Consider the following 22,753-nt stretch of genomic DNA (forward strand, 5'->3'; position numbering starts at 1 on the left):
GGGGGCCAAACACACCTAGTAGCTGGCTTCGCAGACGATCTGCTACTACTCACTACAAACCCATTAGAGGCTCTGCCCAAAATACAACATGTCCTAGATGCCTATGGGGTGCTGTCCAACTTTAAAGTGAATTACGCTAAATCAGAAGTGCTGAACGTGTCGGTCCCTCCGGTCCTACTTGCGGACATGAAAAGACATTCCCCCTATAAGTGGCCTGTGGAGAGTATTAAATATTTGGGTGTAACACTTCCCACAAACTTATCTAAACTATTCCAACTTAACTACCCCCCGCTGCTTGATAAAATTAAACGGCAACTCGACTCCTACAACCTCCCATTCCTTTCCTGGATAGGGAGACGAAACTTACTTCAAACCTACGTAGTTCCCTCCATTCTCTACCTACTCCGTATGGTACCAATCAGACTGCCCTTGGCTCATCTGCTCCAGTGGAAACGAATGTTTTCTTCCTTTCTGTGGTTCTCAAAACGTCCTCGACTGCCGCACTCTCTGCTAATCAAACCAAAGCGTCAAGGGGGGTTGGGAGTCCCTGACGTGGGACAACTCTACACCATGACACACTTACAAAGATGGGTGGAGGTCTCCTCAGGCACCAGCCTTCTGCAGAGCAACAACTTAGAGACTCTACAATTGACTACGGACAGCTATTCGGCCACGCAGGCAGTTTGGTTACCCACGACTGACCTCATCTCTAAGATTACAAATCCCATGTTAGTAGGTACGTTAACGGTTAAGAAGACCTTTGACAGGCAGAGACGATGGGATGCGACTACCTCTCACTCACTCTCCCCATTGATGCCTAGCTCCTTGATCCCCTACCTCCCCCCTTGCCCAGTGTCCGTACCCTCGGACATCTGGTTCAAACTAGCCCAGGTTCCAGTTAAGACCTTGTGCCCTGAGAACACTCCACCGACACAAGACCTCATGCAGTCCCTCCTACCTGACAGACCATTACACTTCTTACACGCCCAAGCTATACGAAGCTCATGCCAATCAATGCTTAAGGTTTACGTCATCAGAAAAGACCCCACTTGGTTAGAAATAGCCTCGCAGTCTGCGGCGGAGTCCAAAATTAGACTCCCATTTATACGCTCTCATGTTAATAAGGAGGGGGAAGGCTCAACACCTATGTACTTAGTGTCGTGGGAGAAGGAGTTGGGACTTTCTCTGACAAAAGAGGAGAGAGCGACGGTGTTGAAAAATGCCCATGGCTTCTCCAGGTGTGTGAAACTTCGGGAAAACCATTTCAAGCTTCTTTCCAGATGGTACAGGACCCCGGAGCTGCTGCACCACTGGGGCATGTCTCCTACAAAAGAATGCTGGCGTGGATGCATACACACTGGCTCACTATCTCACTTATGGTGGTCATGCCCGGTGATAGCAGAGTTCTGGAGGGAGGTGGGGCGACACATAGATTTGATCCTGGGTGAAACGGTGCAACTGACCCCATCATTGGTACTCTTAGGCCTACCACACCCAGGAACTACACTGCACCGGCATTCTCTTCTAGCACATTTGTTGGCTGCTGCAAAACTACTGATCCCATTGCATTGGAGACAACCTAACGCCCCGACGGTGCATGAATGGCTAGCTAAAGTGAATAGCATTTGTAGATTGGAGGAGTTGTCCAGCTGGAGCAGTCGCTCTTACGATAAATACCTTAAGACGTGGTATCCATGGTTGCACTATAGAGATATACCACAGTCCAACACAGTAGCCACAAATACTAATATGGGATAGGTACCATAATAGCTCTATGAAGCGGACTTCCAATCGATATGCCTGGTCTGCCCCTTCCCATCCCTCCCCCTTTCCCCCCCCCCCCCCCCCCCCCTCTATGGCCTTCCTCACTCTTCTCTTAACTTCTTTGCTTCTCTTTCCTCTTTTCTGTATTCTGAGTTTTTACCAAATTTGATTGGTTTCGGAACTTTACTTTGACATTTATCTACTTAAAGTTGAATTGGTGTGGTCTGGAGAGCGTACTTCTAATGCCGATCTTGAGCCGCTTAGGCGGTTGGGTGCGATCTCCGGACAACAACCCTTAACCGTATGTTACCGCATTTATGGGCTTGAGGCAGCTGTTACTAGACATGTAAACTGAGCCAAGACAGTTACGCAACCCTGTCTGACCAGAATGCTCTGAGCCAAATGCATGCAGCCTGCTTTAATTTACTGCTCTTCATCTTTGTTATGTAATTGTTGAAAAACTAAATAAAGAATTGATAAAAAAAAAGAATCATTGACCACCACTCTCTGGGTACGATCCATGAGCCAGTGTTCAATCCAGTTGCAAACTAAAATTTCCAAACCCAAAGACCTTAACTTACCTGTCAGACGTCTATGAGGGACAGTATCAAACGCTTTAGCAAAATCCAGACACACTATATCCACAGCCATTCCTCTGTCAAGGCTTCTACTCACCTCTTCATAAAAGCAAATTAGATTGGTTTGACAACTTCTATCCTTAGTAAACCCATGCTGGCTATCACTTATAATACTATTATCCCCTATGTATTCCTGTATGTAATCCCTTATAAGTCCTTCAAACAATTTACCCACAATGCACGTTAAACTTACCGGTCTATAGTTTCCTGGGGAAGACCTAGAGCCCTTTTTGAAGATTGGCACCACATTCGCCTTGCGCCAGTCCCTTGGCACAATACCAGACACCAGAGAATCTCTAAATATCATGAACAGGGGTACAGATATTACTGAACTTACCTCTCTAAGAACTCTTGGGTGCAATCCATCTGGCCCTGGAGATTTGCTTACATTTACTTTACTTAACTTACCTTGTACCATCTCTACATTAAGCCAGTTCAGTACATTACATGATGTGTTACCAGCACTGACCTGGCCAATGTCAGCTCCTTCTTCCATAGTATATACAGAACTAAAAAACCCATTCAGTAGCTCCGCCTTCTCTTGATCGCCTGTGACAACCTCCCCATTATCATTATTAAGGGGTCCTACATGCTCTGTCCTTGGTTTTTTTGCATTTATATATCTAAAAAAAATATTTAGGATTAGTTTTGCTTTCTTTGGCCACCTGTCTCTCATTTTGAATTTTTGCTGTTTTTATTACATTTTTACAGATTTTATTAAGCTCTTTGTACTGTTTAAATGTTATAGCTGACCCATCAGATTTGTATTTTTTGAAGGCTATTTTTTTGTTGTTTATTGCTCTTTTAACATCATGTGTCAGCCATGTAGGATTTAGTTTTAATCGTTTATATTTGTTCCCCTTTGGTATATATTTAGCTGTATAGTTATTTAGAGTTGATTTAAAGATGTCCCATTTACCTTCTGTATCAGTATTTGACAACACCTCCCCCCAGTCTATGTCCTGTAGTGCAGCCCTCAGCCCAGGGAAGTTTGCCTTTTTAAAGTTATATGTTTTTGCCTTCCCCGTCTGTCTTTGTTTTCTACATTTTAAGTCAAAAGTAACTATATTGTGGTCGCTATTACCAAGGTTTTCCCGCACAGTTACATTACCAACCAGCTCTGCATTGTTGGAAATGATCAGATCCAACAAGGCATCACTTCTTGTTGGGTCCTCCACAAACTGGCCCATAAAATTATCCTGCAATAAATTTAGGAATTGTCGCCCCTTTGTAGTTTTAGCCAACCCCGGACCCCAATCTATATCTGGATAGTTAAAATCTCCCATTATTACCACTGTCCCTGCCCGGGCGGCCCCCTCTATTTGTTTATGAAGCCGAACTTCTATCTCTTCAGTGATATTAGGGGGTCTGTAGATTACACCAAATACTATTTTTTCAGTATTTCCCTCCTTTTGTAATTCTACCCACAATGATTCCACATCCTCAGAATCACACACTATGGCATCGTTCACACTGACTTTCATACCACTTCTTAGATACAGACAGACTCCACCACCTTTTCTGTTCATTCTATCCTTGCGAAACAATGTAAACCCCTGCAGATTGACAGCCCAGTAATGCGAGGAGTCCAGCCATGTCTCAGTGACCCCAACTATATCAATATGTTCCTCCAGTATCAAGGCCTCAAGCTCCCCCATTTTATTTGCTAGGCTTCTGGCATTTGTGAACATACACTTTACATTTCCATCCTTTATGTTATTGGGGTTAATGGGATTCAAGGGTGTTGGTGGAGTCAACTGACTCACCTGGGCAGGTTCAGTCTCTGGCCTAGTTCAGATCTGGTTCTAGCCTGGATAGAAGTGTCTCCAGGGGTGTGAAAGGTGTGTGTGTGTGTGTGTATGTGATTGTTTGGTTGTGGTCTTTGTTGGGCTGTTCTACTCCAGGGCTTGCACAGAGTGAGCCATACTTCTGTTTAGTTTTTGCTGTGGAAGGGGGTTCTTTATTGGCTGTTTTTATTTATGTTAATGCCTCCCAGCTATCTGGGCACTACTGGAGTAACTACCAGGAGTGCTGTTCTGTTGTTGATTGTACCTTTTACAAATTGCAAAAATAAATCCTTTAAAAAAACAAGGAACACAGCTTCCAACCTGGAATAAAGTATACTTTGAAATAACGTACCCTGTTTTTACAATGGGAAAATAGAATGAATGTGGAAATTAGCATATTACAGTAAAAGCAATGTCATCAAGATTTTAAGAAATATCATCAACATACTGCAGAAAAAAAAGTCTGCATGTAATCCCCCTGGAAAAGGACCTACAGCGCAGATTTTACATCTGCAGCATAACAATGTTGCAGATATACTACAAAATTTTACCTTGGACTTTAAATAGGAAAATCTAAATCTGCAACAAATTTCCAAAACAATCTGCTGATTTTAATGTGACTTTTTTTTCATTGCAAAGTCAGCACTAAAAATCTGCAACAGCATAACATACATTTTCAGTAGAAAACAAACATTTGTTAGAAAGTAAACGGGATTACATGTAGAAGTGTATTAGGTGTTTTTGAAATATTTATTAATGTTCTATACTTCTTGCCAAGTAAAGTTAAAATATGGAAAAATTACTTAACAGGCAGAACCATTTTTGCTAATTTTTATATCAAAATTTTAAAGATACAGGGTTCTTGGTAACAACCAGAATGTGGATTCTAGACAAGTAAATTCATTGGCAATTTGAGCCAAAAATGCATTTCAGAATTTAGTGAACAAGAATAAATGGGGGGGGGGGGGAATTTATCAAAACCTGTGCAGAGGCAAAGTTGACCAGTTGCCTATAGAAACCAATCAGATCACTTCCTTTTAAAAAGGGCCTCTGAAAAAAAGAAAGAAGCAATCTGATTGGTTGCTATGAGTCAACTTTTCCTCTGAACAGGTTTTGATAAATATCCCTCATTGTGTGGAAGCAAATAGAAACTAAATGAAAATAAACATGAAAGCTTCCCATAAGTCACATAATATCCTGTTCTATTACAGATCAAGTGATAACTCTGGTTCTGAAGACATAAACTGCAGGTAGATGCGCTTGGACAGTTCAGGGCCCACACGTCTGGAGGTAGAGGTCACGCCTTCACCACGCCGCACAAGGATGTCACTTAAAAGATTGTGTCTCTCTGCATCTGCCTTACAGTGATGATAAGCCTGAGGGGAAAAAAAGGAAGTTTTACAAATGACATCTAGAAAGATTTCTTACAAAGGAGCAAGAATGCATTACTAGGCAGATACATAATCAGCAATGTTAGTTCACCATGAGCCCCTCCTCTGGCAGAGCATTCTACAGTCTCACTGCTCTTACAGTAAAGAACCCCAGTGTAGAAACTTTCTTTCCTCAAGACGTAGAGGATGCCCCCTTGTTATAGATACAGTCCTGGGTATGAATAGATCATTGGGAGAGATCTCTGCACTACCCCCTGATATATTTATACATAGTTATTAGGTCGCCCCCTACGCCTTCTTTTTTCTAAACTAAACAACCCCAACTTTCTTCCATAAATACAGCCACCCTTAAAAATGTTAGGAGTGATCTGTGGATAGGGATGTGGCAATAAGCATCTTCTAAATCTATAGATGCCATCATGCAGTCTGGGAGCAGAAGGTGAATTGTAGATCTCAAGGACCATCCAAAACTTTTTGTATGTAAGGAACTTGTTCAGAGATTTTAGGTTTATAATTACTCTGAAGGTTCCATTTGTTTTTTTCACTAGAAAGAGAGGGGAATAAAAATTCACTTCCTTCCAGACTTTATTATTATTTTTTCCAGAAGGAATTTTACTTCTGAGACCATAGCCATCTGTTTTATGGATCTGCCATTACTTCAGTGGGGAAGAATCTGTCCGGAGAAGAAGAAAAAAAACAGAACTCCAGGAGCAGGCCCATTCTTACAGTTATTAGAACTTAAGGGCTGGAAGATACTTACAAGACTAACGCCACCCAGGAAGCCACACAGGGGAGGACCTGCAGCCTAGAAGAGAGGCATGTATGTAGATCTTTCTCCCAGACTTCCTACCGGAGAACAGGAAACCTGAACTGAGGTGTGGAGAGGCATGTCCTGTTTTTATATCCTCAGGTTTCCTATCCAGCGGACGGAAGATCCCTCCAGGGGTGCTATCATGAGATAAAATAATATATGTTCACTCTGTGAAGTCCAGATTTTGAATTTTTCAGCTGCATCAATTGTGACATGCGCACGATGCAGCAGAGTCTAATTAACAACATTGGGAGGCAGTTGAAACAGAATTTCTAAGTGGAATTTACCTGCTGGATTCTGTTTTAAAACTCTGTCGTGTGAATGGGCCCTTAGATGTCTAGATTGAATTTGTTAGCGGCATCTAAGGCCTCGTTCACACAATGGAATTTCTGTGGACATTCCACTTTAAAGTCCCACTGTCCGGAAAAGGAATAGACATGTCTATTCTTTCTGCAGAGTCCACATTGAAATGCATTACCGTCTAAGTTCTGCCGGAGCTCTGCTGTCAGGGGAACGTCTGCATGCAAATTTTCTGTGCAGAAATTGGCCCGTGTGAACCTAGCCTAAAAGTGGAAATTACATGTGCCAATGGGTTCGGGTGGCTGTTTAAGACCTCCACAGTGCTAAGATGGTGGCCTGAGGACTCCAGCTTACCTCTGTGATGCTTTGTAAGGCTTTTCTTATATAGTCTGCCTCAGTCAGGTTGTACAAGAAGAGCAGTGATAATACTTATCAATGCTGTACTTTGGCATAGCATTGAACAGTGTTAGCAATAGCATGAAATAGTCCCATATAGGACTTTAACCCCTTAAGGATGTAGGACCTAAACGTACATTCTGGTCACCTGGTACTTAATCCATCGGGACATACATTTACAACCGGAATTAGGTTACACATTTTAATGGCTTTTTCTAATTTTACCCCTTGTTAAAATGGGTCTACAAGAACATGTTCGTGTAAAAAAAAAAAATGAATATCTTGAATTTTCTCCTCCACCTTGCTGCTATTCCTGTGAAACACCTAAAGGGTTAACAAACTTTCTGAATGTCCTTTGAATACTTTTAGGTGTGCAGTTTTTATAATAGGGTCCATTATGGAGTATTTCAAACAAGAAGACACTCAAATTCACTTCAAAACTGAACTGGTCCCTAAACAAATTCAGATTTTGAAACTTCCATGAAAAATTGCTGGTAAACTTTGAAGCCCTTTAACCCCTTAAGGACCAGGCCATTTTACACCTTAAGGACCAGAGCGTTTTTTTGCAAATCTGACCACTGTCACTTTAAACATTAATAACTCTGGAATGCTTTTAGTTATTCTGATTCAGAGATTGTTTTTTCGTGACATATTCTACTTTATGTTTGCATCATAAAATTTATGAGTTTTTACTTTTGGAAGACACCAGACGGCTTCAAAGTTCAGCAGCAATTTTGAAATTTTTCACAAAATTTTCAAACTCACTATTTTTCAGGGACCAGTTCAGTTTTGAAGTGGATTTGAATGGTCTTCATATTAGAAATACCCCATAAAAGACCTCATTAGGCTAGGTTTCCACTTTTTTTTTTGACAAAAACGCCAATAAAAACGCCCATTCTGCCGCATGGCGTTTTTTTTGTGAAAAAACGCTGCGGCCAGATGTTAGCTGCAAGTCAATAGTAAACTGCAAAATGCCAAATCCACTTGGCGTTTTTCAGTTTGGCGTTTTTTTAATCCTTTTGGCGTTTTTGGGCTCCTTGGCGGTTTTTAAAAAACAACCTCTTGTCGAGACTTTGGCGTTTTTTCGGGGAAATCTTGGCGTTTTTCTCCCATAGAAGTCTATGGGAGTGAAAAAACGCCAAGAAAAACGCCATGTGGGTTTTAAATTTGGCGTTTTTTCAGGCGTTTTTTATTCTCTTTTGGACTTTAGCGATCCAAAAAAATGTTGGAGATACCTTTTTTATTAAAATTTAGTAGGATACCATTAAAAAATAATAATAAAAAAGATACAGTAGTGATGGAAAAAATTGTATTTAACAAAATATATCTTTTTTATAACAAAATTTTTATAAATTTTTAAACAGGGATCAATTTATGTGCGCAGGTAGGGCACTAAAAATGTAGCCGACAATAATAGAAATGTAGTGTGTGTGTGTGTGTGCACTTTCTTTAAAACATTTTTTAGGTAGTACTACTACTCCCAGCATGGAACACACTGTTCCATGATAGGAATAGTAGTTACCTGTACTAATTGACAGATCGCTGGGGTCCCTTGCGATCCTCCTGTATAATGTATAGATGCGGCGGCCGCTCTTCTATGGTCCCCTGCACTCACGTATATATACACATATTCATATTTCCCACAGAGAGCTGTGATTGGTCAGATGGTTCCAGCCAATCACAACTCTGTGGGAAATAGTAATATGTGTATATATATATATATATATACGGCAGTGCAGGGGACCATAGAATAGCAGCCGCCGCATGTATACATTATACTGGAGGATTGCAGTGGGTGTCAGGAGAAGTGATACTCGCTGCGATCTGTCTTAATGTAGGTACTACAGCTCCCAGCATGGAGCAGAGTGTGCTCCATGTTGGGAGTATTAGTACCTGCAGGGACAGATCCCAGGGATGTCACTTCTCCTGACACCCGCTGCGATCAAAGTGACTGTCGGGATCAGCTGTTCTCAAGGCTACAGAGCCGGGAGATAAGCTGATCCTGAGCAGTAGATATACATCGTATATCTACTGCCCAGCAAGAACTTACAGTGAGCCTGCAATGTGTATACAGTATACACATTGCTGGCTCACTTAACCCCTTGCTGAGCTGTGCGCTATGCACCAGCCCAGCAAGGGAAGAGTTAACACACTGCAGGACAGTGTAGGTTAACCCTTTGGGCGGTATACACTATATACAGCTATCTATAGATAGCTGTATATAGTGTATACAGAAGATGGAGAAGTCCCCTTACCTCCGTCCAGTCCCCGCGGGTCCGCGTAGCTCCGCCCCCTAGTGATGACATTAGGGGCGGAGCTACAGACGCAATCCAGGCTGGCAAGGGTATAAGGCTCTGTTAACATTGTCCGTATTGGATAATGTGAACAGACCCTTCTGGCAGTGTCTACCCAGACAGGGAGACTCCAGCTGTTACTAAACTACAACTCCCAGCATGCCCAGACAGCCAAAGGCTGTCTGGGCATGCTGGGAGTGGTAGTTTTGCACCAATTGGAGGCTCACTGTTTAGGTAGACATTGCATTATGGGCGCTCTCACCTGCAGAGAGCACAAAAAATGTCCTAACCTATTTATTTTGTGTTTTTTTTCTTCTCGTTTCAGATCCGTGTATGCAGAGGATTACGACGGATTCGATGGATTACGACGGATGAACAGGATTTTTTTATATTTTAATAAAATGGTTAACGAGGGCTGTGGGGGAGTGTTTTTTAAAATACATTTTTTTTTCCAATGTGTTGTGTTTTCTTTTTTATTGAATATTCAGGCTTAGTAATGGAGGCTGTCTAATAGACAGAATCCATGATTAAGCCGGGGCTTAGAGTTAGCCCCAAAAACAGCTAGCACTAACCCCCAATTATTACCCCGGTAACCACCGCCACAGGGGTGCCGGGAAGAGCCGGTACCAACAGGCCCGGAGCATCAAAAGTGGCGCTCCTGGGCCTAGGCGGTAACAGGCTGGCGTTATTTAGGCTGGGGAGGGCCAGTAACAATGGCCCTCGCCCACCTTGGTAACGTCAGGCTGTTGCTGCTTGGTTGGTATCTGGCTGATACTGAAAATAGGGGGAACCCTATGCGTTTTTGTTTTTTTTTTTTATGAAAAAAAAAACGCATAGGGTTCCCTGTATATTCAGTATCAGCACGATACCAACAAAACAGCAACAGCCTGGCGTTACCAGGGTGGGCGAGGACCATTGTTACTGGCCCTCCCCAGCCTAAATAACGCCAGCCTGTTACCGCCTAGGCCCAGGAGCACCATTTTTGACGCTCCGGGCCTGTTGGTACGGCTCTTCCCGGCACCCCTGTGGCGGTGGGTACCAGGGTAATAATTGGGGGTTAGCTCTAGCTGTTTTTGGGGCTAACGCTAAGCCCCGGCTAAGTAATGGATTCTGTCTATTAGACAGCCTCCATAACTAAGCCTGAATATTCAATAAAAAAGAAAACACAACACATTGGAAAAAAAAATGTATTTTAAAAAACACTCCCCCACAGCCCTCGTTAACCATTTTATTAAAATATAAAAAAAATCCTGTTCATCCGTCGTAATCCTCTGCATACACGGATCTGAAACGAGAAGAAAAAAAACACACAAAAAAAATAGGTTAGGACATTTTTTGTGCTCTCTGCAGGGGAGAGCACCCATGATGCAATGTCTACCTAAACAGTGAGCCTCCAATTGGTGCAAAACTACCACTTCCAGCATGCCCAGACAGCCTTTGGCTGTCTGGGCATGCTGGGAGTTGTAGTTTAGCAACAGCTGGAGTCTCCCTGTCTGGGTAGACACTGGCAGAAGGGTCTGTTCCCATTATACAAAACGGACAATGTGAACAGAGCTTCAGACTAGCCTGAATATGTCTGTAGCTCCGCCCCTAATGACATCATCAATAGGGGGCGGAGCTACACGGACCGGCAGTGACAGAAACGAGGGAGGTAAGTGGACCTCCTGTTCTGTATACACTATATACAGCTATCTATAGATAGCTGTATATACTGTATACCGCACAAAGGGGCTATAGGAACAGGGAGTCCTGTCAGTCTGGTGACAGGATTCCCGGCTCCTGTATAGTATACACGGGTACACTATGCCCCCCTGTATACTATACAGCCGGGGAGGTAAGTAGTGATGCTATACATCACTCCTCATCTCCTTACACTCTGTGGACCGGGCGCTCAGCATCCGACCCACAGAGTGGTACCCAGAAGGCAGTGAGAAAACTGCCACAGGGGACAAATTTGGCTGTTTCCACACACCAGCGAAAACTCCAGAAAAAACGCCAGAAAAACTGCCAAAACTCAGGAAAAACCTGTGGCAGTTTTTCTGGCGTTTTTTTTAGGTGTATAAAAAAAAAACAAGTGGAAACCTAGCCTTATAAAAACTAAACCCCCCAAAGTATTCAAAATGACATTCAGTAAGTGTATTAACCCTTTAGGTGTTTCACAGGAATAGCAGCAAAGTGAAGGAGAAAATTCAAAATCTTCATTTTTTACACTCGCATGTTCTTGTAGACCCAATCTTTGAATTTTTGCAAGGGGTAAAAAGGAGAAAATTTTTACTTGTATTTGAAACCCAATTTCTCTCAAGTAAGCACATGCCTCATATGTCTATGTTAATTGTTCAGCGGGCGCAGTAGAGGGCTCAGAAGGGAAGGAGTGACAAATGGTTTTTGGGGGGCATGTCACCTTTAGGAAGCCCCTATGGTGCCAGGACAGCAAAAAAAAAAAAAAAAAACACATGGCATACCATTTTGGAAACTAGACCCCTCAGGGAACGTAACAAGGGGTAAAGTGAACCTTTATACCCCACAGGTGATTCACGTCTTTTGCATATGTAAAAAAAAAATGCTTGGTTTCCCAAAAATTTTACATTTTTAAAAAGGGTAATAGCAGAAAATATCCCCCAAAATTTGAAGCCCAATTTCTCCCGATTCAGAAAACACCCCATATGGGGGTGAAAATTGCTCTGCTGGCGCACTACAGGTCTCAGAAGAGAAGGAGTCACATTTGGCTTTTTGAAAGCAAATTTTGCTCTGGGGGCATGCCGCATTTAGGAAGCCCCTATGGTGGCAGAACAGCAAAAAAAAAAAAAACACATGGCATACCATTTTGGAAACTAGACCCCGTGGGGTACGTAACAAGGGGTAATTTGAACCTTAATACCCTACAGGTGTTTCACGACTTTTGCATATGTAAAAAAATATATATTTTTTTACCTAAAATGCTTGTTTTCCCAAAAATTTAACATTTTTAAAAAGGGTAATAGCAGAAAATACCCCCCAAAATTTGTAACACAATTTCTCCCGAGTACGGCTATACCCCATATGTGACACTAAACTGTTGCCTTGAAATACGACAGGGCTCCAAAGTGAGAGCGCCATGCTCATTTGAGGCCTAAATTAGGGACTTGCATAGGGGTGGACATAGGGGTATTTTACGCCAGTGATTCCCAAACAGGGTGCCTCCAGCTGTTGTAAAACTCCCAGCATGCCTAGACAGTCAGTGGCTATCTGGCAATACTGGGAGTAGTTGTTTTGCAACAGCTGGAGGCTCCGTTTTGGAAACAGTGGCGTACCAGACATTTTTCATTTTTATTGGGGAAGGTAGGGGGGCTGTGTAGGGGTATGTGTATATGTAGTGTTTTTTACTTTTTATTTTATTTTGTGTTAGTGTAGTGTTTTTAGGGTACAGTCGCACGGGCGGGGGTTCACAGTAGTTTCTCGCTGGCAGTTTGAGCCGCGGCAGAAAATTTGCCGCAGCTCAAACTTGCAGCCGGATACTTACTGTAATCCTCCGCCCATGTGAGTGGACCCTGTACATTCACATTGGGGGGGGGGGGGGGAACATCCAGCTGTTGCAAAACTACAACTCCCAGCATGTACGGTCTATCAGTGCATGCTGGGAGTTGTAGTTCTGCAACAGCTGGAGGCACACTGGTTGTGAAACACAGAGTTTGGTAACAAACTCAGTGTTTTACAACCAGTGTGCCTTCAGCTGTTGCAAAAGCTACAACCCCCAGCATGTACGGACAGCGGAAGGGCATGCTGGGTCTTGTAGTTATGCAACAGCTGGAGGCATACTACTTTGGCTGGGGATTGTAGTTATGCAACAGCTGGAGACACACTGGTTTGCTACTTAACTCAGTGTGCCTTCAGCTGTTGCAAAACTACAACTCTCAGCAGTCACCGACAGCCAACGGGCATGCTGGGAGTTGTAGTTATGCAACCAGCAGATGCACCACTACAACTCCCAGCATGCACTTTAGCTGTTTGTGCAAGCTGGGAGTTGTAGTTATACAACAGCTGAAGGTACACTTTTCCATAGAAAAAATGTGCCTCCAGCTGTTGCAAAACTATAAGTCCCAGCATGCCCATATGGGAATGCTGGGAGTTGTGGTGGTCTGCCTCCTGCTGTTGCATAACTACAGCTCCCAGCATGCCCTATTTGCATGCTGGGAGCTGTTACTAAGCAACAGCAGGAGGCTGTCACTCACCTCCTGCTGCTGCCGGCACACAGATCAGCCAATAATTCCGGGTCACCGGGTCACTGGAGACCCGATTGACCCGGAATCCGCCGCAGATCGCTGGACTGAATTGTCCAGTGATCTGCGCCCATCGCCGACATGGGGGGTCATCATGACCCCCCTGGGCGATATGCCCCGATGCCTGCTGAACGAAAAAGACATTCCGCTCCCCCAAAGTATTATAAGACCTCAGATCAGACTTGCCCATCCGGAGGATCAGCGCAGCAATGAGTGCGCGCACTGCCTCAATGAGCTGGCCAATGCGCGCAGCCCCAGCTATCAGCGTGCTCGCTCTGACCTGTTTGATTGACAGGCGGGAGCGAGCACCACAGTGACTGAGTTTCGACTCATTGCCAGGCTTAAAGGGGTTGTGCGCTGCCCTGCTTTTCGGAGCTCCGCACGCAGCGTACGGAAGTTCATTACTCCGAACGCTGTGTGCGGGCTTCCGTGTTCGCGGCCGCTGGGCCCCTGGACCCCCCAGGGTGGGCCAGACGAAGAAATGTCAAAGTCCGGTTGTCGTGACGTCTAGCCCGCCCCCTCAACAAAAGTCTATGGGAAGGGGGCGCGACCGCGACATCACGAGGGACGAGAACACGGAAGCCCGCACACAGCGTTCGGAGTAATGAACTTCCGGACGCTGCGTGCGGAGCTCCGAAAAGCAGGGCAGCGCACAACCCCTTTAAATGAGTCGAAATTCAGTAGTGACGTCACTGCCGAATGCATTCGGCCACTAGTAGGGTGACCCCTAGTGGCCGAATTTAAAAGTGATTTTAAACTGGTTTAATATCACTTTTTTTAATTAAAGTATATTAGAGATAGGTTGTAGTACTTAAGTACTACAACATATCAATTTTTAGATTTCATGACAGTGCCCATTTAACCCCGCGTGCCGGGAGGGGATCGGACCGGAATGCCTGCTGAAATCATTCAGCAGGCATCCTGTGACAATGCCTGTGACAATGTCCAGATCGCTGTTGAATTCACACTGGCGATTCCGGTCATATGGGTCCACGTGTGACCAGATGACTCGGAATTAGAAGGTGATCGGCGGTGTACTATACACCGCCAATCACCTCTTCTTGCTGGGGGGAGGGGTGGCGATCCAGTCTCCCCAGATGAGGTTTTATGGGTCGGATGACCGAAAGCAGCTGTCAGAGGAGGGTTTAATGTCCCCTTCTCTCAGCTCTGCTAGCCCACCTAAGTCAGTCAGCGGGCAGAGCTGAGAGAAGGAGCTAGGGTCCTCCCTCTCTGACCGCATCTGTGACCCTCAGGGCTGTAGAAGTGGCCTGCTGCCACTGTTAGGGTCAAGTAGAAATATATATATATATATATATATAATATATATATAATATATATATAATATATATATAATATATATATAATATATATATAATATATATATATATATATATAATATATATATATATATATATATAATATATATATATATATATATAATATATATATATATATATATATATATATATATATATATATATATATATATATATATATATATATATATATATATATATATCCCTCCGACCCGGGCCATATTAGGATTGCAGGGCGCTGCATTTGGAATTTTTTATTTTTTTTGGCCACAGCGTTTTTTTTGTTATATAAACGGTGCAAGATATTTTATCACACACCCTTATATAAAGTTCGCACCAAGCACACACATACATACCTGTTGCCAATCAGGTATAAGGATAAGAGGGATGTCCCTATGCTGTCCACAATTCACAGTAACGGCAGCTCACCTGTCCCTGTGCGAGGTACCACAACAACGGTCCTCAAGCCTGATTGTATTCTGGACTACAATCAGTATATGGGGGAAGTTGATCTCTCTGATCAAGTCCTCAAGCCATACATTCGCCATGCAGAAAACAAGGGTACAAAAAAAGTTGCGGTCTACTTGGTACAGGTTTCCATGTACAACTCTTTTTTACTGTCCCAGTACGCTGGCAACACATGGACATTCCTCCAGTTCCAAGAAGAAGTTCTAAGGGCCCTGATCTTTGGCGAGTGGGAAAGAGCAGGTGGGAGTTCCCAAGAAACTGGAAATATAGGTGCCAGGATCGTCCCAGGCCAACACTTTCCAGGTGAGGTCCCCAACACTGGAAAGAAGGGACAATCCCAGAAAAAAACGGTAATTACTCACCGGTAATTCTGTTTCACCGAGCCATAACAGCACCACCTGAGAGAGGGACTCCGCCCCTAGGGACAGGAAACCTGAGGATAAAAAGAAGAACCCTCCTCCTCGCCCTCAGTGAGTTTTAGAGACCAGAAGAGCCTTCTTAATTAGTAAGCATAACATAACATTATTGAAGAAGAAGCAAAGAAAGTGGATCCCCACCACGAGAGGAAATAACACCTGAAAATATAGGGTGGGAATGCCCTGGTGCTGTCATGGCTTGGGGAAACAGAATTACCGGTGAGTAATTACCGGATTTCCCGGTCGCCATGACAGCACCACCTGAGAGAATATCCAATTAGGGTGGGATTACTGACTGCAAGACCAGGCGACCAAAAGAAAGGGAAGAAGAACTCCCAATATTCACCCGATAGTGACGAAAAAAAGTATGAGGCGAAGACCAGGTAGCTGCCCTGCAGATCTGATATATAGAAGTGCCCCTTTTTTCCGCCCAAGAGGTGGCTACAGCTCGGGTTGAGTAAGCTCTAAGACCAACTGGGGCAGGTAAACCTGACACTGATAGCTTGTCTAATCCACCTAGACAGGGAGCTATTACTAGCTTTTTTGCCCTTATTTTTTTCCTGCAAATTGAATAAAAAGGGAATTACACTTTCTTAAATCCTTAGTCCTATCTAGGTATTTAAGGACACACCTTCTAACGTCTAAGGCACTAAAAGATCTTTCCTTGTCATTTAGAGCAAAATGACAGAAGAACAATTTCCTGGAATACATGGAAAGCGAATACTACTTTAGGGAGATTAGCAGGATCGGGAAGAAACAGTATGCTATCTTCTAGGATCTTTGTATAGGATTTTCTACCAAATAAGGCTGTAAGGTCCCCTATTCTCCTAGCGGTGGTAACTGCTACTAAAAGTACAGTCTTTAGGACTAAATTTTTTAGAAGAAGGTCATCTAGGGTTTCAAAGGGATCTGACAGAAAGACATTTAACACCAAAGAAAGATCCCACAAAGGGACTTTCGTGACTCTAGTAATGGACAGCCTTTTGAGTGCCTTAAAATCTAATTATCCAAGGATGGTCCACTACTTTGGTGTTATACAAGGACCCTAGGGCAGACACTTGAACCTTTAAACCCTTATCTAGACCAGATTGTAAAAAATCTAACATTTTAAGAATATCTGGGACAAAATTTGCTGAAAAAGTTTTATTAAGAAAATAAAAAAAAAGTCTTCCAAACTCTGAAATATATCTTATTAGTTATTTCCTTTCTGATGGCTTGTAAGGTGGTTATCACAGCATCTGAGATACCTTTGCCCCTGAGAATCATCCTCTCAAATGCCATGTCATCAGGTGGAGACTTCTCACATGTGGATGAGACACTGGACCCTGGGTTAGAAGGTCCAGCAGTTGTGGAAGAACCCAGGGATCCGATAGAGATAGCTCTCATAGAGCCGAAAACCAGGCTTGAAGGTAAAATGGTTTATTTACCAGGCATGCAATGCGTTTCGCTGGACAACCAGCTTCATCAGGCTTGCCTGATGAAGCTGGTTGTCCAGCGAAACGCGTTGCATGCCGGGTAAATAAACCATTTTACCTTTGAAGTCTTGTGCGCTGCTTTTATCCTGGGCTGTTCCTTGGAGGGATCCGTCTGAGTGCTTCACCTGTGTTGCCAGGAGAGGCTGCCGTTCTTCGCCCGTTGAAGGGTTATCCCACGCTTTTACCATAGTTGTACTTGGTCGCAGTACAACTATACTCGGTGAGCATCTTTGCCTGTTTTTCAGCTCCTCTTTACAATACGTTATCACACTAGGAGCGCTCTTCTTGTCTGTATTTGCTGAAAACCAGGCTTGGCATGGCCAAAAAGGGGCTAAAAGGATCACACAGGATTTCTCCGATCTTATTTTCCTGATTACTCTGGGGAGCAATTGAAGTGGAGGAAATGTGTAAACTAATTCCCATTTCCATTGTTCAGTCAGAGCGTCCACTGCCCAAGGCCTGTCCTTTGGATTTAAGGAGCAAAATTTCCTTACTTGCCTGTTTCTTGTAGCAAATAGATCTATCTTGGGCCACCCCCAAAGATCGCATATTTTTTTGAAACTTTTCGGTTTAACTTCCATTCGCCTTGATGTAGCTGCTGGTGACTTAGGTAGTCTGCTTTTGAATTTAGGGTTCCTTTTAGATGCCCTGCAGTTAAAGAATGTAGATATCACTCCGTAAAAACAAAAAATTCTCTCTCCAATTTGCATAAGTGATTCGCTTTTTGCAGTCCCTTGTTGATTTATGACCGATAATGTAGTTGTATTTTCTGAGAAAACTTTTATGTTTTCTTGGTGTAGGCGATGTTTTGCTCTTTCTAGAGAATAGTAGACTGCCAGATGTTCTTTTGCATTTGAGGAAAGTGAGGACTCTTGAGGATCCCAGTAACCCTGAAAACTTAAGTCTCTGGTATGAGCCCCCCATCCCCAAGGACTTGCATCTGTGGTGAGGACTTTTGGACTTTCCAGGTCCCAATCCGATCCTATGCTTAGATTGCTTTCTACCAACCACCAAAGAAGCGAATCCTTTGTTTCGTGAGACAGGAAAAACATAATGTCTAGGCTTTTTATTGTCACGTTCCAACAACTTAGTAGATTTTTCTGTAGGGCTCTACTCAGAGGTACGGGAAAAAGAACTTGCTTTTCTAATAGGGAAGTCACTCTTAGGCGAGTCGGAGGGAGACTGAGAAACTCAAGGCGGAGACCTTCCTTTAAAAGGTATATAATACCCAGGTGTTTGATATTTTTTACCATTCCGCCAGAAAGCTTCTCAGCCTGCCCCTAACTCGCCCCAGACTGTCATTGCTGACTAGATTTTTTGGAACTGGTGAAAGCTTGATTGAAGATATACCCTTTAGTACTTTTGGGAAAGCTACTCTATTAAGTGTACATCACTTGAAAATAGACTATATCCACTATTTTTTATTTGCAACTGCTGGATGCCCCTATCACTGGGACCACTGTGACGCGCGAACTGCTAGCGCCCTATTCAGATTCGCACCTGCTTCCTGCAATCTTCCATCACAGCCCCGGGTGGCGGAACTCCCGGACATCACCCCACGAGGCCGGACGCCATTCCGTGCCAACCCGGGAACTTCTGAGCCCACCGGAGAGCCACTCACCCAGGCTGTACCTCAACAAGGCACCGCAAGTACAGACAGACATCGCCACCTTAAGATACTGCCGTACCAAGCCTGCATCCGAGATCTGCCGAGGAGGGTGAGTGGTGCTGTGCACCGTTCCGTTAGGAACATTGCTTTTACAAACACCGCTGATACAGTTATGTTATACCTATCCCAAAACTGCAACAAGGTTACAAACTTTACTTCGGGATTTATTGATACAACTGCGCTGTGGTTAACCAGGATCGCAACACAGTCACAAGCAGCACGATTTATGTTACTGGAGACTTTGATGTGATCTATTCAGTACCATTGGAATTTATTGTTACTGCTTTTCTGCAATATTGTTGGTTGTGACGAACTGTGAACCATATATATATTTATACCAACATAACTCACTATAGTGGATATATTTATATTTTTGATTAGTGCTACATTTATTCATTTATTTTACCTAATATCACATATACCTTTCGCTTTTGCAAGGGCCCTGCAGGGCGATCGGTCATATTTTATATCATTATTATAATAAATATACTTTTATTGGATCCTAAAACTTCTCTTTCTTTTCTTTTCCTCATTTCATACCCTCAGTGCTCTTGAGGACTGTTTTTTTGTATATATATCATATATACATCCCTCTTTTACATATATTTCTTAGGCCTATTGGGTGAAGGCATCACCTTTAACCTCGAGCACCCCCCTCTTCTTAACCATATCCTAAGTGAGCTACACATTTTTGATACTTTTGGGAAAGCACCATAGTTACATAGTAACTTCTTTGAGAATCCTCTGATCTACGCCCTTGTCCCCTAGTTCTCCTATTGGGGGAATAACGTCTAGATTTGTAAGGGGAGAAGGGAAAGATTTTCTTCCTATCTGGGGCCTTTACTAAGATGTCAGCTAACACAGGCCCGGACAACAATTTTCCCTCACAGGGAAGGGCACAACGTTTTTTTTTTTTTTTTTTTTAAGTAATATCACCAGGCCAGGTTTTAAGCCACAAGGCCCTGCGGGCAGAGTTAGACAGTGCGGTAGTTCTGGCATCCGGAGATGCATCTGCCAGTAATGCCTCCGACTTCTTAGTTAGAGGAATAATTGGAGACCTTGCCAGATATTAGAATTGCCTGCAAGGGGCATTAGTAGACTCCCAGCATAAATGACAAAATTATAAGGAAATAATTTCTAATTCCCTGGGGAGGTGCATTAGTACTTAACTTTTAATAGGGAAAAGTAAAAAAATCACCAAATTATAGTGCTCAAATATATCCCAAAACAAAAGATTAAATATGCTGGTCGAGGCATATATTGCTCTCCAGCATGTGATAATACAATTTAGTAGGGTGTAATTCTCATAGCTCTCAACGTGTTTCTGCCAACAGCAGGAGAGGCAAATCAGCAAAACTCAGATACCCTATAATAATTATTTTCAGTATCGAGAGCACCCTATTAACAAATAGTAGGTGAAAGAATCTTAAAATCACGGCAAAACTGTATGAGACCACCTGTAATAGAACAGGACATCAGGAGTCCACCTGTAAAGAAAAACAGACGCAAATTCCGATATAAGGTGCTGCCTCAGGCATACTATAACCACAATTACACATAAGGCACTCCACTCACTGTTCTGGTGACAGGGTCAAGCGTACCTAAAGGAGAAAACACATATAGGAATCCCCCATCAGTATAATTCGGTTTTGTACCTGAAAAAGAGGGTTGTACTCCGCTAAGCGGCTACTTACAGTTTAGATGCGCCGTTCCGAAGATCCCAGGACGGAGAGCACAAACCCGTAGTGACGGGGAGCCTTGCAGTAATGCCGGCTTCTGTGCGCTACCGTACCTGGGATCTCGGCGTGTGACGTTATATGCGCTTGCCGCAGAGCACGTGTCACTTCCGCCCCGCCTTCCGAAACGTCACATCGGGGCGGGCGTGAGTCAGGTGACGCGCGGTCACATGGCGGCCGCAGTTAGTAAACAATAGGTCACGTGATTGAGGCTAAAGTCAAAAAAGCTTTATGCATAACCTACAAGGCTCAGCCAGAGCTTCTACTTCTATGTACAAGGAGGAATGCAGAACGTAAGTAAGTAAAATCTAATAAGGGTATGTCAGATACATTTATATATAAAAAAAGTCGGGCTTAATTATTATTTGGCAAATATCTAGTTCACATCTCCACATATCCAAACAGTGAACACCAGTGGAGATATGAGTAAGGGCTACAATCTTGATGACTGGATTGCATGAAAAGGGCACAATAATGACAATCTAGGTGCCTAAAAAAACTCAGTGGGCACTCTTGCCATAAAGCTCTATGGATTATCATGTGCCTTAATAGACAGCCCATATTTGCCCATTAGAAGATAGAAGAATTTAATTGGATAAAACAAATGCTTGGAGAGGGATGACCACACAGAGGAGGGTAGATCTATTGTTCATATAAAAGTTAGTGTTATATGTTATCTCTTTTATTTGATCTAAGGAGTGTACATATGGGGTAAAACCCTAGCTAGTACCTCCCTATGTGGGATAGTTCCCTAAACAGAGGGGGGAGGAAAAATAAAGCAGGGACCTAGGGAGTCTGGACTGACCCTAAAATATAACTATGGGCCCTATCCCTAGGCAGGATGTCCCGCCCTAAAAAGGGCGGACCTGCTCTCGAACCTCCTACTTGCCTCTAGGAGTCCCTGGTATATTGCTGAAACTTACTTTAGGCTAGCTACAGCCTCCACTGACTGCCTAAAGTCACCAAATAGGGAGGTACCCACTAACTACAGAAAACAGGTAAAATTGACTTGATCATTTAAACCCGAGGGAGTACAAGTACCTAGTGTATAGATCAATCTGCACTCCCTCTGTAGCAGGACCCGATCAATATCTCCAGCCCTTTGTGACGGCCACACTTTTTCTATTCCCATAAACACCAGGTTATCTGTCTGTCCGAGATGTTGTTCAGGCATATGTCTGGCTAGGGGCTTATCCTTTCAGTGCCTAATATCCCCCAAATGCTCGAGGATTCTGGTCTTCAGGGCCCTCTTGGTCTTACCTACATATTTCTTAGAGCATGGGCAAATAGCTAAATAAATAACTGATATCGTCGAACAGTTGATAAATTCTCTTACTCTAAATTTTTCCCCTGTGGATTCATTCTCAAAATGCTGGGACCTGTTGATGTTTGCACAGGCCTTGCAATGCCCACAGGGGAAACAACCAGATGGTTTCTGTCCATGCTCTAACCAGGGGGCTCTAGGTTTCCTCGGTGGAAGATGGCTTTTGGTCAACATGTCCCCTAGATTACGACCCCTTCTGAACATCAGCAGAGGGATCTCTGGGACCTTTTCTCGTATATCAGGGTCCATTTTTAAAATGTCCCAATGTCTCTGTAGGATTTGTCGCATCTCATTCGAACCCTGATCAAAGGTAGCAATGATCCTTGTTGGATTCACTGATTGATCATCCCGAGGTTTCGACTTTAAAAGTGACTCCCTAGGGGTGGCCAATGCGTGTTGATATGTAGCAGATAAGACATGTTTAGGGTATCCCCTATTTTGGAATAGAGTACGAAGCTTGCCCGCCTCCGCTATAAAGTCCCGCCTCTCCGAGCAATTTCTCCTGAGGCGGAGATACTGCCCCCGCGGGATACCCTGTTTCAGGGGTCCCAGGTGGCAGCTCTCCTGAGGAGGCTATTGGTGGCAGTGGTTTTCCTATGGATGGTAGTTCGTAAAGTACCATTCTCATTTTTGTGGATCATAATTGCCAAGAAGGCCAAAGGGTGCTCTCGATACTGAAAATAATTATTATAGGGTATCCGAGTTTTGCTGA

The 22,753-nt window shown here is 43.5% G+C and overlaps 1 protein-coding gene across 1 annotated transcript in view; it reads right to left on the minus strand.

The window, feature by feature from the left end:
- Positions 1-4,275: 4,275 nt before the first annotated feature.
- Positions 4,276-22,753, minus strand: part of EME1 (essential meiotic structure-specific endonuclease 1) — a 71,128-nt gene continuing 52,650 nt past the window's right edge. Inside the window, exon 8 of the mRNA XM_056549548.1 lies at positions 4,276-5,565. Within this exon, the coding sequence (XP_056405523.1) occupies positions 5,395-5,565 (171 nt within the window). The 3' untranslated portion in view covers positions 4,276-5,394. The remainder of the gene's footprint in view (positions 5,566-22,753) is intronic.

The sequence above is a fragment of the Hyla sarda genome, chromosome 13 (assembly GCF_029499605.1).
Source record: "Hyla sarda isolate aHylSar1 chromosome 13, aHylSar1.hap1, whole genome shotgun sequence".
NCBI lineage: Eukaryota > Metazoa > Chordata > Amphibia > Anura > Hylidae > Hyla > Hyla sarda.